Source organism: Hydra vulgaris, chromosome 01, assembly GCF_038396675.1.
Source record: "Hydra vulgaris chromosome 01, alternate assembly HydraT2T_AEP".
In the NCBI taxonomy this organism is placed as follows: Eukaryota; Metazoa; Cnidaria; class Hydrozoa; order Anthoathecata; family Hydridae; genus Hydra; species Hydra vulgaris.
The window spans coordinates 35,444,741-35,460,622 of record NC_088920.1 but is presented as its reverse complement, the minus strand read 5'-3'; the positions used below and the strand labels follow the sequence as shown (position 1 = coordinate 35,460,622).

Below are 15,882 nucleotides of genomic sequence, written 5' to 3'. Positions count from 1 at the left end.
TTTTAGGTAGAGCTGTTAATAAAAATTGGTGACATTAGGTTTGTTTCCTAATGTTTATTGATGAGACGTTTAGTACTCAAAAATATGTATTTGGATTTTAAATAATGTTGATATGATGAAATTATTTAGAATGGTTTGAAAAGATTTGATATTGCAGAATATATTTGAAGTGAAAACAGTAAAATATAAAAATAGTTTCTTTATCTAATCATAAATATGGTTTTCAAACCATAAACCATATTTTCGAACAAATCCAAATATCTCTCTGGTCTTGAAAATATATGCTCATAAGATCTGCTTGTGAGAACTGCTCATGAGACCTGGTTTTGTGCTTATTTGAACCACAATCTTAGCATTACTTTGGAGCATGGGAATGAATAATTTGGTTTGTGACACCTGGATCAGATCTCTCTAAAAATGACTAATCAAATCTGTAAGCTGTAAAGACTTTGTCCTATAAGAGAATCTTTAAATAGTTTTTTATATTTTTGTTTTTTGCTTATAGACCTTCCTCAGATAAATTGCCAAAGCCATAATTATCATTAAAAACAATTATTTCAACTGAGTGATAAAGGATTCAAGTTAGAGTGTGGTTAATTTATGCTCATGACATATTTGTAAAAATGTTAAGTGTAGCATTATAACATTACTCTTGAAATCTGTTAATATTAATTTTAGATTGAGAAGAAGCAATACAAAATATTACACTGATTTGAGAATAGAATATTAACATTCTATCTTTGTACATATCTTTTAATGTAAGAAATCATTCCTCAGAAAAAAAGACTTTGTGACCTTATTGTAGCTGTCCCTCATTTCTCACAAGAATTGCAACTCTTCTAATCTAATTGCAGTTTAGTGTATTCTTTTGTTTTTACAATAACCCTTTTTTCTTCACTAAGTTGTGCTGTTTTTGCTGTGGTAAAATCTCTAGTTTTAGTTGGAATGATAACATCTTCATTTTCTAGTTGTCCCTACAATATCCATATTTCTTTTTGAATCAATCAAAAATATTTCACAACCTCTCAATGTTTGTCCATTAGAATCTGTTTTGCAAAGTAGACAGTTCCAGTCCACTGATGAGTCCTATAAAATTTTCTTTCGATCATTTCTTTTGATCTCATTGTTGCTCTGCTCTATCGCAACATTTTTTGTCTATTTCCATCATTAGCCCACTGTCCCAGTGCAGGTAATGTTACCAATGTGCAGGTAAATAATTTTGAGTTTGTTAATAGATCAACTCAGCTAGTGGTGTAAGCACTTACAAGATGTAAGCATTTTTATTATTTTTATCACAAAAAATTTAAGAATTTTTCTTAAGGACTCGACTTTAATTATGACAAAAAAATAATACTTTGTGAAAATTAAGAAAATATTCAATATAACTAACATAATTGAACATTACAAAATATTTGAAAGCCAGAGTTTTATATATTTTATCAATTTTAGTTTTAATTTATAAATGTAATTTAATAAATAAATATTATATATTTATTTTTTATAGTCATTTTAGTTGCATTGTAATTTTGAATAATAAATTTATTATAATAGTTATATAATTATATTTCACAATATTAAATTATTATGGTATTTCTTTAATTTATTAATACAATTATATAATAAAATATACATATTATATGAATATATATTACATATATTATAAAAATTTTATAATAAATAATTCCTCAGAAGTTTGTTTTTACTTTATGACTTTAGGGAGTTTATCTTTTTTAACTCAGCCTTCTTCAGAAGAAAATGTTTATCTTGGTAGTTCGATAACTTTAAATTGCACTGTGCAAGGTTATCCAAAGCCCTCAGTGAACTGGCTAACTTATAATAACAATCGTACAACAATCTCTTCTCCAAAAGTCTTAGTTGAAACACAGGATAATATTATTTTAGAAATATTGTTGACAATTAATAGCATTACATTTGATGACAATGGTACTTACACCTGTGTCACTAGTAGCAGTGATGTCATTAAAACAACAAATACAACTCTAAATGTTAAATGTGAGTTTAGCTATAATTAAAGTTTTTTCTGAATTTTTACTTTTTTTTGTATGAACCATGGCTGTATATTTTTTTATTGTTATTATACTTAATAACAATATAGAAATAAACTGTTATTTGTAAATAACAGCAACAATAACTTTTTTATGTTAGTAAATAAGTTATAGATATAGTTATTAATTTAAAAACAATTAAAAAACAATTATTTATAATTTTTTGGTTATTTAAAATATGAAATAAATTTAGTTAAAAATTATTTAATTATAAAAAATAAAAATAAAATACAACCACTCCTTCCTTCCTGATGATCCTACAAAAAGAGAAACTGAAGATAAAAATAAAACATAAAAAACAAATATTTTTCTAAATGTGTACTATTACTTAAGTATATTTTTTTTAAAAGTATTTTATTTTGCTACATTTAAAATCATATACGTTACTAAATTTATTACGAAATAGAGTTGTCTAGTTTCACAAAAATATGATTTAATTTTTTATTTGATCAAAATAGCGCCTTTTTTATAACTTTGTTTCCTAATAGTTTTGTATGACTTTATATGAAATTATAGTTGCGCTAATAATAATGTATGTACACTCCACTTCCTCTATACCTACTCAAGTCAGTTAATGTATGTTTATAGTCGATGTATAACTACACTGCAACTACTGCTGTCTTTTTAAATATGGATTGATGACTATTAAAGTAATAATAAAAAATTTTAAAGTTTATATGTATTGAAATGTATTAATTAACTAAAAGCAGCTAAAAAAATTTAAAATAGTCAAAAATTGCGTGATGTAATTTATGGATGACCTTTTATGAAGACATCAAACACATGCACTGCTGACTTTTTGAGTTTTCAGTCTTTTTTATTCAAGTTTTAAAAAAAATTTAAAAATAATTTTAAAAGAAAATTAAAATAGCTGTTCAAAACATAACACAGTTTTGCTCTGAGTACATTTTCAATAAGCTACTTTTTACTTGAGTAAACTTTTCGACCTGTAACTTTATTTGTACTTGAGTACAATACACAGAATGAATTTGTTAAAAAATAATAGATATTGTGTGCTAACTAAAGTTTTTTTTCCAAGGTATTTATATAATAACTATTAATAACCTAATTCTCATGTTTTTTTTAGCAATTAAACCTTCTATACCTTCTCCAGCAAGTTTTCAAGCACCAGCTTCTTGGCATAAAGGTATGTCTTATTTAATTTTTAGATTAAAGTTCATTTTTCTAAATAGAAATAGTTAAAAAAATTTTAAAGAATTATTGAAGTGGTTTTGAATTAACACAAAAAGTTTAAAATTTTTTTAAATTGTTTTCATCACAAACAAATTTTGCTTTTGTTAAGGGCTTCTTTGAGCAGTGACCATGGTAGTATTTGTAGAAAAGACCTTATGACAATCGGAGAGAAGTTTAAGCTCGGTAGATAAAGCAGGTCTAACTATGTTTGTCTAACTGACTAGAAAAGAAAGAGCATCATTAGAAAAACTAGCCCAAGTATGACAAAAGGGTTTCATACAGGCACAAATAAGAGATTTGTATAGTATTGCAGAGAATGAAATAATGAGTAATTAATGGGGAGCATGATAAAAGGAAGCGACCTTAGCAAATACTAACTTTGTAATTATTTGTATATATTTTTATAATTTTAAAGTATTGTCTTATCAAACTGTTGCAAAAATGTTTTTTGCCCAAAAAAATAAAAGTTTTTATTAAAAAAAAAAGTTTTGGTAACTCTGGTTTGCTTTTTTTAACTATCTGTTAAATCTATCTGTTTAAACATTATGGATTAAACTAAATTATATTCCCTGCAATTTTTTGAGATATTGTTCTTTATAGTTTTAACTGTAAAAATGAATTGTGAATTATTTTTGAACAATATTTAAATTAAATGTTTTAAAGTCGTACTCACAAGCAAATAAACAGTTTTCAGAAATAATCAAGTTTTAAAGTTAAAAAATTTTTAAATGAAGGATGCTGAAGGATTCAGTTTTATATAAAGTATTTATAATTTTTAAATTCTTTATAAAATTCTGCTTCTTTCAAGTACCAGATTGACATCCAGGGCTGCCAAGAGCTTTTATGGTGTCTGGGGCATAGCGTTGAGAAGGCGCCCCTTTAAGCACGCATGATTAAAAAAAAAACTTTATCAAATGCAATCATGCACATATACAACTGCACACGGTTTTAAAATGAATTTTTTTAATTGTGGTTTATTTCTGCTGAAATCATTTTATGGCAATATTTTCAAAAATTACATCTTTAAAAAATACAGCTAAGTAACACAAATACCACATAAAATGCATTATTAGATATTCTTTAGAAATTAAAACAACAAATACACCATAAAATGCATCATTAGACATTTTTAAAAAATTAAAATAACAAAAAATGGCCTATATAAAACACTCTTTTCTTATTTTTTCACCGGGAAAGATTGTTATTATATCATCATATAACAGAGTCTTTTCCACTGAGAGCATCATGAGATTCAAAAGGCGTTCTTATCCCATAGTGAACCTACAATAATTCTTTATCAATTTTACTTTACTGAAGGATCATTCACCATCTGCAACAGATACTGGCAATGTATTAAAAATTTGAATTAAGATGCATACTTCTTTGACATCATTGTGTAGAACTGTGCCAATTCATGAGCTTTTATCTCTTGAGAATCTGGTTCTTAGTTGTTCAAACAGATGAATGAGAACCTTAAAGAAACACTCTTTACTATGTCAAATCTTGACTGAATTTGATCAATAAACAGATCAAGCGCAATGTTGAAGATGTTTACCTCAAATTGATGCTCGGGGCTCACATAGCAGGAAGCTGCATTTGCAAGTTCATCGTGATACCGCTTTGCTCTCTTCTTTCTTTTTGCCAAAAATTCAGTTTCAAAGCCTAGACGACCTGCAATAACTTTTGTTTCAGCCAAAATATTATTCCATGATGAGTAGATGTGGCCAAGATTGCTTATTAGCTGTTGAATTAGAATAACTTTGTCATCTATTGTTAGTGAAGTTGACTGGAACCAACAGCTTACTTCATCTACTACTTGTAGAGTTTTATACCAAAAGGTCAGAAGCACAACAGTTTCAAAGGATTTAAAAATCTTTATCAAAGACTTAGCTTGATTTAGCATGTCAGCAGTAAGGTCAAGATCCTCTATAGTATGATTGAGGGTAGTAATAATTTCCCATGGTCATTTTGCTAATGGCTTAATAGTGTCAATTCAAGCTGACCACCTGGTATCTGAAAGCTTGTGAGAGATTCCAGTCAATTCTTACAAAATCTTCCACCTAGCCGAACTGCAGCTGAAGAACACATAGAGAGCTTGAATATTGGAGCTGGAGTAAGGTGAACTAGGGGTAAAGTGAACTATTTTTTTATATTAAAAATTATCACATTTAAAAAACTTTTTGTTTAGTAATTTAGCATTATTTTTGCTTAATACAATATTTTAAAATTTTTCAAAAAAAAATTTAAAGTATAGCTTTTGTTTTGATGGAGAAGTCATTTTAAAAAGCGAGTTTTGCGGAAGTCTTAAAATTACTTTATCAAACTTTGAGGTTTTACTAATTTTAAGATTTGTTGTTGTTAATATGAATATCAGTTATACTTTTTATATACATTTTGAAGATAATATAATGCTGCCTTACAAAAATTGTAGTTTTTATCATGATATAAAACAGCTAAGTTTTTAGTTTGTAAATCAATTTAGTTCACTTTACCCCTCATTTTTCTGGCTAATGGGGGTAAAGTGAACTAGTCTTTTTGTTATGTTTTTTCATCAAATACTTTTAGTAGAACTGTATATATACATAGTAATTACTTTGTAACTAAATTGGTTACTCTTAAATTAAATGTTTGCTGTAGAAATTTTCTTGAAATTTATTTCAGAAGTATAATATATTGAAATAATGTCAAGAAACTGCATTAAGAAAAAGAAATCTCGAAGGAAAACATATGTACCTAATTTGGTATCACATATCTAATTCTCATTAGGTAAACCTTAAACACATGCATCTAATTTGGCTAATTGCTTATCTTTAATGATCATATTTCTTTAGAAACTGTTAAAAGAGCAATTTTTTTCTTTTGCTAAGTTAAATATGTTTAGCGTAAAATTCTGGCTAATTGGTATACCAAGTCAAGGCTGAAGTTGGTTGGGAAATCTGTTTTTACTAAAAAACTTTATGATAACTCTTTTAAGCCAGCTCATTTACTAAAATCATTTGCCAAAACTGGAATTTTTTCCCTTGATCCATCTACTATATCATCTGATAAGTAAACTCCTTCCAAAATCTATAAACAATCTTTTTCTCAGAAAAAAATTATTGTGACAACAACATCCCTCAAAACATCACTTTGAACACCAATGGCAATGATCAAAACAATACTTGTGAAAAAATTTTTATTGCAAAAAAACAAATACAAAACTATAATATCAGTAGACAAAGACTTAAACAATGAAAAAATAAACCAACTATTACTATCGGATGTAGATTATTTTAATGGAAATTAAACCATAAGAGAAATAGTGGAAGAACAGTTAATAGCCACAAAAGGTGATGTTTGTTCATACAACAAGCGACCTATGAAAAAAATGGAAGATGCAATGGAGGTGAGTGTTTTACATTAGAAGGTGCATTTAAAAGATTAAATTATAAAGAAAATGAAGGCTTTAAAAGAAAGATTAAGTAGCAAGGCAAAATACAAATTTAAAAAAAAAAATTTTATCAAAAATAACAAATACAGAAGAGTTAAAGATGAAGTAGTTCACTTTACCCCAATGTGGGGGTAAAGTGAACTTGTGAACATGTTTTTTTTTGAATATATATTTAGTATTGTAATAATAATTTTTAATCTTAGTATTTTATTTCATGTTGCTTCTAATTCTTTGTATGGTATAAATTTTGAAAACTGCAAGATGTTAGGCTTTTTTTCTAAATAATTTTCTTTTAAATTTCAAAAACAGTTCATTTTACCCCAGTTTACCCTAATATTTTACAAAATTCTGGTATGATTTCATTAGTCCAAACTTCTTTTAGAACTTTTTAGAGATGTTCTTCAGATTTTGGCTGATGTGCTGCAGCTTTCTGTTTCATAACATTCAAGCAGTTCTCGATAACATTAAGATCAGGTGAACTTGAGGGCCAATTGGATAATTAATTAATTAAGATGCAGTTTACAGATAATTATTATTATCTGTAAACTGCATCTTAACTATTTTAACTGTATGACATAGTGCTGAATCTTGCTGAAATATGCTGAATTTGGTAATTTCCATATGCAGTTTCACTTTATCTTTTAACACACATAGATACTTTTGTGCATTGACTTTTTCGCCTTTTTTACAGGTGGGCATACCACATCGACCTTGTACTGTGATAGCATCCCATACCATAACAGAAGGAGGATGTTTGACTGTTTTTATGGTTTGCATCAGATTCGAGTGTTCTCCAACAGGTCTTCTAACATAATTATAACCTGTGCTTCTAATTTGTTGAAACGTGCTTTTGTCTGTAAACATTATTAGTACCCACCATTCGGGTGTCTTGTCTTTTAAACTCTTATAAAATTTAAATCTAGCTTACGATTGTGCTGGAGTTAATAAAGGTTTTATGGCTGGTCTTCTAGCAACTAATCCAAAGTCATACCAAAACCTTATCTGAATTGTTCTTAAACTAATAGTAATACCCCTTTCCATAGCAAGTTGTGATAATCTTGCAGATGGAGCTCACTATTAAAAATATTCTTTAAAAATCTGTCTTCTCGTGATGTACTTATGAGTTTTCTACCACAATTTTTGCAATTTGTTGAGTCTTGTAAACGTAAAGCATTTTGCACAGCACGTCTCAACATTTTTAGGCGTTATGATAAACTTCTTTGAGAATAACCCTCTGAAAATAGTGTACTTATTTTACCTTTAACAAAGTTATTAATATTGCACTTTCTACCCATAATATCAATCCTATGGCAACCTGATGGTGTAAAATAAATCAAAATATCTTCAAAAATCAAAATAAAATAAAAAAATCATATGTATCAATAATAGTAACGCCAGAAATCAACATTATGTTAAAAAACTTTAAAAAATGTAGCCTGCCTTTATTTTTTGGCCACTGCTGTATATATATGTGTATATATATATATTAGAGGTATTCAAAAAAAGTGAATTTTCAAATCTAAAAAACCATACCCCCTAAATTTGGGGCAAATGTATAAAAAATGAGCCTCGCAAAGTTTGAGCGCTGTCCAATCACTCAAGTTAAAAATTTAGGGGAAAATTGTCCCCCCCTCCTCAAGTTAAAAAAGGGGAAAATGTCCCCCCCCCCCCCCTCAAGTTAAAAATTTAGGGGAAAATTGACCGAAAAGTGGTAATTTTCGTGCGCCTTGAGGGAGGGGTATTTTTTTTTTTTTCAAATTTTTTTTTTCTGCTATATGTATATAGGCCTATATATATATATATATATATATATATACATATATATTTATTTATAAGCCTTGTGTGTATTAACATATACACACAAGGCCTCTCTAACTCTTCCCAAGACATACCAGAGGAAGCAACCAACTTCATTTTGCCAGAAAGAATGAACAGTTGTTGGTTGTGACCTCAGCAATGTTGTTTATCTATATTGAAAAAAACACTATTTATCTATATTGAAAAATCAAAATGAGCAAGAATGAATAAAGTTATAAATTCATATTCAAGTTTTATAACAGAAAAAAAATTTACAAATCTAATAATAATCAAGTTTAACCCTTTATCTTTTTTCGCATCACACCAAGTCCATCATTAAACTTAATCTTTGAAATTGTACCGGATTTTTGTTCTTGTGATCTGAATACAGATCGAACTTTGTCCACAGTTAGCAATCTGTTGTGCTTTTCAGTTTCATCAGAATAACGGGTGATGCGGAAGTTATCGGACAAAATAAAAACGTCAATAACTTATTTATAAATAAAAAAAACAAACTACTATTATATTTTTTTAAATGAAGCATTAATCTTTTAATAAAAATACATTAATTTTTATATGAAAAAACACCACCATCTGCAATTGATCTCAATTTTGCTCTGACGCCTTTCATATACGACTGTAAAAAGTTTAAATCAATTTCTTGTAGTTTTAGTTTAATGCGATCAATCAAAACTTGCTCTGTTGAAGCTTGCCAATCTCCCTCGTAAACCTTCTGTGTCAAATGTCCCCAAAAATTTTCAATTGGTCGTGCTTGAGGTACATTTGGGGGATTGGATTCTTTATCAATGTAATAGACATATTGGTCCATCCAATTTAGAGAATCTTTAGAATAATGAGAACTTGCTAAATCTGGCCAAAATAAATAGTTAAAGTCTCCATGATACTTGTGAATAAATGGAAGAAGTCGTTTTTCTAAACATTCATTAATATAGATTGAGGAATTGATCGCAACAGCCTTGGAAGTGCGAAACAATGGCTCGGACATACCACGGTCAGATAAGGCTATCCACATTAATAATTTTCTTGGAAATTTCTTTTTCCTATAAAACGAACACTTTCTGGGCATGTCTTTTTGTTGTTTGTGTAGTATCCAGAATTTCCAGGCATGTTGTCCCAAAACAAAAGTATTTTTCGTCATCGATGACTAGAAGCGATTTTGTGTTATAGAGTTGGTTAACTAGTTTCCTGCTTCTTTTCTTTGCCTTTATTTTTTGTTCTATAGTGTATTTTGGAGTCTTTTCACGTTTTCTATATTTGATATTCGTTTTTTTTAACTGAGGACCAATTGTGGATTGATTTACACCGAATTTAATACCTATTTTTCTCTGACTGATCCCATTCCGATTTTTGACAAGTCTCGTTAATTCGGCTTTCTTTTCTCTAGTCCAGGATGTCGGACGACCAGGGTGCTTTCTATCAGAAAACGATTGAACATTTTAAAGTCTTTTTAGGTTATCGTATATTGTACTTCGAGCAAATCCTTCCTTTTCAAAATGATTTACGATTTTTTTAATATTAGGTTTATTTACAAAAAACATTTTTAGTCGCTTTTGAAAAGATTCTCGTTCAGCTGCATTTAACCTCATTTCAAATAATTGTGTTTCAAATAATAAAGTTTATATTTTATAGAAAGTTTATGCCTACGCATAAAACTACAAAAACTAATTATTATGCTCAAATATTGAAATTAGAATTTGTCCGATAACTTCCGCATTACCCGTTATCTATTAATATACTGCCCCATCATACCTATTGACCGTTCTGAATGGTCGTTTACAAAAATCAAAGTTTCAGCATATTTTTGAAAACTTTTGAAGCATGACTGAGTATGCCAATAGTTTGGTGGAAGTGAGAGCCAGTCTTGAACTCGTTGCTTATCAAACCCAATCATGTCAAAAATCAGGTAAGAAAAGACATCAACCAAAGCAGATAAAGATGGTGGTTTTTTCCCAATTTTTGTATTCATTTTATAAATTTCCTTGATATCTTGCTTTACTTTATTCTCAGGCTTATTATAGTCAGAGCTAGGCATATCAAATGACATAATTGCTGATGCAATTTTTGCCTTCTCCTCTGATGCTAACTCATCATCTAGCAAAGCTAAAGGTATCATTGTTGAATCCAAATACCAACAGTGTTTATACTGAGACTCTAATACAGCATTGACAGCTATTGGGTTTGTACATACCTTCTTGTACAGATGCATTTGATGTATGGCTGTAATGTCAAGAAAAGGAACTTTGATGACATTCTCAGATTGTAGATACCATTTTGCATAAAAGCAAACAATAAATTCTGTAATAAGCTTAATTTCAATTTTCAGTTTATCATTTTCCTGAACAAACGTAAGTTGATTGGATAAAAGCAGATGCTTTAGATAATAAATTGCTTTTCCTTTAAATCTTGCAAATCTAGCACCAGTTTTTCTTACTTTATATGTTATAGGGGATAAGTACGTGACAACTAATTCTGCAAGCTCACTTCTATCATCTCTTATAATACCTGGCTTACTAACGTATGCTTTGCAAAATGTTAATGACTTCATAGCTGCCTTTTCTAAAAAACTGCTTTTAACCTTATTCCAATCAAACCGTAACAGTAGAACTGAATTATAGTTAAAATTAGGTTCTTCAAAAATATTTTTAAGCTTTTTGAAAAGAGGATTATCAGGTCCACTAGTTTCTTCATTGGTCACTAATTTCCAAAAGTGAAGCATTCTTAATTCAGTCACATGATGCCTACATGCTATTTGGAGGAGATACTTATCCAGTTCTTGAGATATTCTGGAAACTGATCCTTTATTCGTCCCAGTGTTGGATGATGTTGTATCAAAGCATATTCCTCTAGTTTTTAACGTAAGTTGATACTCCTTAATTAAGTTCATTACACCTAAGAACTGATCTTCACCAGTGGATGACGCTAGTGGAGGTACTCCAAGTAGGTAAGTCTGTCCATTAATGTTAACTAAAACAGCCATTCTATCCCTCTTTAACATTTTTCCTTTGTTTAGCTCAAACAAGGTCTTCCCATCAAAATGAATTATACATGGATATGGAGATGCGTCTATGGCTGCTTTAACATCTTCTTTTGAAATTTTTGCTATGTTTTCATTTTCTTTTTTCATTTTTCTATATGCGGTAGACTGACTGCTTTTAACTTCTTTAAGATCAACACCTGATTAATATAGAATTGCATTTGTTACCTTCTGTAAAACATTTGGTGATATATCACAGGCTGTAGCAGTAAGTGAAACATTACCTGCAAAAACATCTTTTGGAATTTTTGCAATTACTGTGTCTGGGTTTTCAAAGATTTCTATATGATACCAATCACCTGGCTCGAAATCAGATTCAATTGAAGAATCATCGCTTAGAATTGTGTCTATAAGTTAAACGTTGGGTACATCATCTCTCAAAATCTTAGGCTGTAAACGATTTTTCTTCCTGATGCTTTCTTTTGCCTAATTAACAGAAAAAATGTAGTTTTAGTTTTTAATTTTAAAATTAGTGAAAAAAAGAATTAACAGAGCTTGAGAAAGAGCTAAAGTAATTAATTAAAAGTATTGAATACCTTTTTTCTATATTTAATATCCTCTGAACCAACAACAAACTTTCTTTCATTTTGCTGATCTTCAAGAAATTTTAGATCTTCAATCTTGTCTCTTAGTGAAGAAATTTTAGATCTTCAATCTTTTTTTATCTTTACTGATTGTGTCTTTGAGAGTAGAATTACCAGCCAAAAAAAGTTTTTTTATTTCAATCTCAAGCTCGTTTTGTTTAGCCAAATCACCACTATTTCTCCTTTTTGCATATTTTTTCAAGTTGGAATAGGACTTATGCAATTTAAAAAGTTTTTTAACTAAACTTAAATCAGTTAACACATCAAATCCAGCTTTAATCCAGGGTCTCTTGATTTTAGACAAAATATGCAATTTAAAAAGTTTTTAAACTAAACTTAAATCAGTTAACACATCAAATCCAGCTTTAATCCAGGGTCTCTTGATTTCAGACAAAATACATTCACAACAACTCTCCGAACATCTAGGAAAATTTTTTTTAGGGGGACAAGCAATAATACTTGATATTGATACAGATCGACATTGTTGGTTATATATTAAATGTTGAAGTATATCCAAGCCTGTTGGAAGTTGTATATCTAAATAGAAAAATTTATATTTTATAAATAAAATAAATTTTTTAGCAACTAATGACTCATTATAATTCCAATATTAATAAAAATGTTTATACCTGATATAGCTGGTTTTGCCTCTATTATAATAAAAAGTTCCTTTTTCATTGACCTAAGTTGTGCTTTACTCATTTTTAATGTTTATTGTATGTACTAATCTGTATTTATTAGAAAAATTCAAAGTTTTAAACTATCAGAATTTACACGAAAATATATGTATATAACATTAGGCATAACAGAAAATATATTTTAAAAAATACTAATTTTCATAATTTTTAATATCACCAAACATAGATTTTTGAGAAGTAAGGAAAAAACCATATATTTTTAAACAAAAATATAGGTCTATATACATATAGCAGAAAAAAAAAATTTGAAAAAACAAAAATTGCCCCTCCCTCAAGACGCCCGAAAACGACCACTTTTCGGTCAATTTTCCCCTAAATTATTAGCTTGAGGGGGGTCAAAAGTGAACGGACAGCGCTCAAACTTTGTGAGGCTCATTTTTTATATATTTGCCCCAAATTTAGGGGGTATGGTTTTTTAGATTTGAAAATTCACTTTTTTTGAATACCCCTAATATATATATATATATATATATATATATATATATATATATATATATATATATATATATATAGACACACACACACACACTCACACACACTGCCCGGCAAAAGTTTCTGGTCACTCTGTTTTCTGTAAAAAAATGTATAATAAAAACAAGTTAACTAATTACATTTAACCAAATATCATTACAAATAATTCTTTACTGCACAAGTTTTAACATACATTTGATTAAATTATTCAAATAAATTGGATAAATATTTTTCCACATTCATTGCAAAATTGACCACAAATGAGTTGTTAATGTAGGACACTCTTTTCTTACCTCACGATCCAGTTGTTCCCATAGTAACTCCTTTGGGTTGAGATCAGGGGATTGTGGGGGCCATGTCATAATTTTGGGTTTTCCGCAAGCTTCTTTTTTTTGCAAATAGTTTGTACAGTATATAGCTGTGTGTTTTGGTTCATTATCCTGTTGCATGGTGAACCCATAGCCAATTAGACGCTTTCCACAAGACACGGCATGTCTTTATAATATCTTATGATATCCGTTCTTATCAAGAATTCCATTTATTTTCACAAGATAACCAACCTGATTAAAAGCAAAACAGCCCCACACCATTAATGAAACTCCACAAAGTTTGACAGTAGGCTGTATATACTGTGGATGAAATTTTTCAGTAGCTGTTCGTCGCACATAGGTCCGTTGCTTTGTTCCAAAAATAAGAAATTTGGATTCTTCTGTTCACAATACATTTCGCCAATCTATATTTGTCCAATTTTAATGTGCTAGAGCGCATTGAAGCCTCTTTTTCCGATTTATTGGTTTTAGAAGAGGTTTTCGAACAGCTACCCTACCATTTAAGCCAACAGTTTTCAAGTGACGTCTTACAGTTCATTCTGAAATAGTTTTATTATGAGCAACATTAAAGTTAGATGTTATTTCTTGGGCTGTTAATTGTCGATTTTGTTTACATGAGAGTATAATTGACTTGTCTTCAGCCTTTGATGTTTTGCAGGGATGTCCAGTTCTTTTCCTATTTTTGTTTGTACCAGTACAACTGACGAATATATCACTTACTGTTGATTGCGGTGTTTTCAACAATTTTTGAATATATATAGAAGAACGACCATCTTTTGCCAGAATAACAATTGAAGAACATGTTTCTAGTGATAAATTACATTTCTTTGACAATTTATATTATTTTCTAAAATTTTAGTCTAAAAATAATCAAAACGCACTTTTATAAACGAAAAATTAAAAATAATATCAAATTTTATTCAGCTATATAAAATATTTTCTAAATTAATTTATTAATCCAATATATTATATTAACTTCAACGAAATTATGCTTTGATGACAAAAGTTGAATTTTATTTACAAATTTTTTACTAAGTATGTTCAAGCATATTTATAATCCATAAACGAAGAAAACAGATTTTGTATTTCAATATTAAAAACACATTCGCACATCTTAATTGAATTATTTTATGGCTTATATACAATTTTAAAATTTAATATCAATTATTACAAGTTTATTCAAAACATTAGCACATCTTAATCGAATTAATTTTTGACTCATAAAGAATTTTAATATTTAATATCAATTATTATAGGTAAAAAATTATTAAAGCTTTAAGTGACCAGAAAATTTTTCCGGGCAGTGTATGTATGTTTATATATATATATATATATATATATATATATATATATATATATATATATATATATATATATATATATATATATATCGGGCCTTGTTTTAAAGCTTGTTTTAATGCTGCTGGCAATTTATGTTTGCACAAAGCTATTTTAAGTACTAAGAAAACTTAATCTTTATTAAGCTAATTGTTTTATCAAAATAATTTGTATCGGGAAACAAAATTGTTTATAGATAGCAACAATTTTTTTTTTTTTATATACAAAGTTGTTGAATGAAACATAAAAAAAAAGAATCCATAAAAGAGAAATATATAATAAAAACGTTTATTTATCATCTTACAAAAACAAGAATATTCATACAACTTTTGATTGCAATAAAAAATTTACTTGAATTTCTATTTAATAATAAAAAATAAATTAATAATAATAATTAAAAAAAAGTTAAATTTTATTTTATATTATGATATTTTATTTTTTTGTTTTTGTTTTTGTTTTTGTTATTTTTTTGTTGTATTTTTTTTGTTTGAAAAATACTAATGCTTCAAGCTTTCAAACTTGAAGTATTCGCAAAAATCCTAATAAATATATAATTTAATTCTGATAAAATATATATGATTTAATTTAAAAATAATTTAATAAAAATATATAAGTTTATTCTGATCAAAAAAAGTATTATTCAATTTTGATTTAAATAATATATAATTTAATTCTGATTAAAAAAACGTATTTAAGTTTAATAAAGTTAAAGTTAATGCTTGGATTTAAACTCAACTGTCTAATTTCTTTGCATTTATTATCAAATTTATTTCTAATTTATTTATTATTAATATTGTTCAATATTTAAATTTTGCTTATTATTAAAAATAAATTTATTTTTTCAGTTTTCTTTCCTAAACTTTTTTATAACTAAATTTTGAATTCCTTGTAAACCTGTTCTGAGGCTGCATTAAAAAGTT

General features: G+C 28.1%; 1 protein-coding gene across 3 annotated transcripts in view; it reads left to right on the top strand.

The window, feature by feature from the left end:
* Nucleotides 1–15,882, top strand: part of LOC100199290 (immunoglobulin superfamily member 10) — a 111,721-nt gene that overhangs the window by 75,751 nt on the left and 20,088 nt on the right. For all 3 annotated transcript variants that reach the window (XM_065788003.1, XM_065788005.1, XM_065788006.1), the window contains 2 exons: nucleotides 1,717–2,013; nucleotides 3,154–3,213. In XM_065788003.1, the coding sequence (XP_065644075.1) occupies nucleotides 1,717–2,013; nucleotides 3,154–3,213 (357 nt within the window). The remainder of the gene's footprint in view (nucleotides 1–1,716; nucleotides 2,014–3,153; nucleotides 3,214–15,882) is intronic.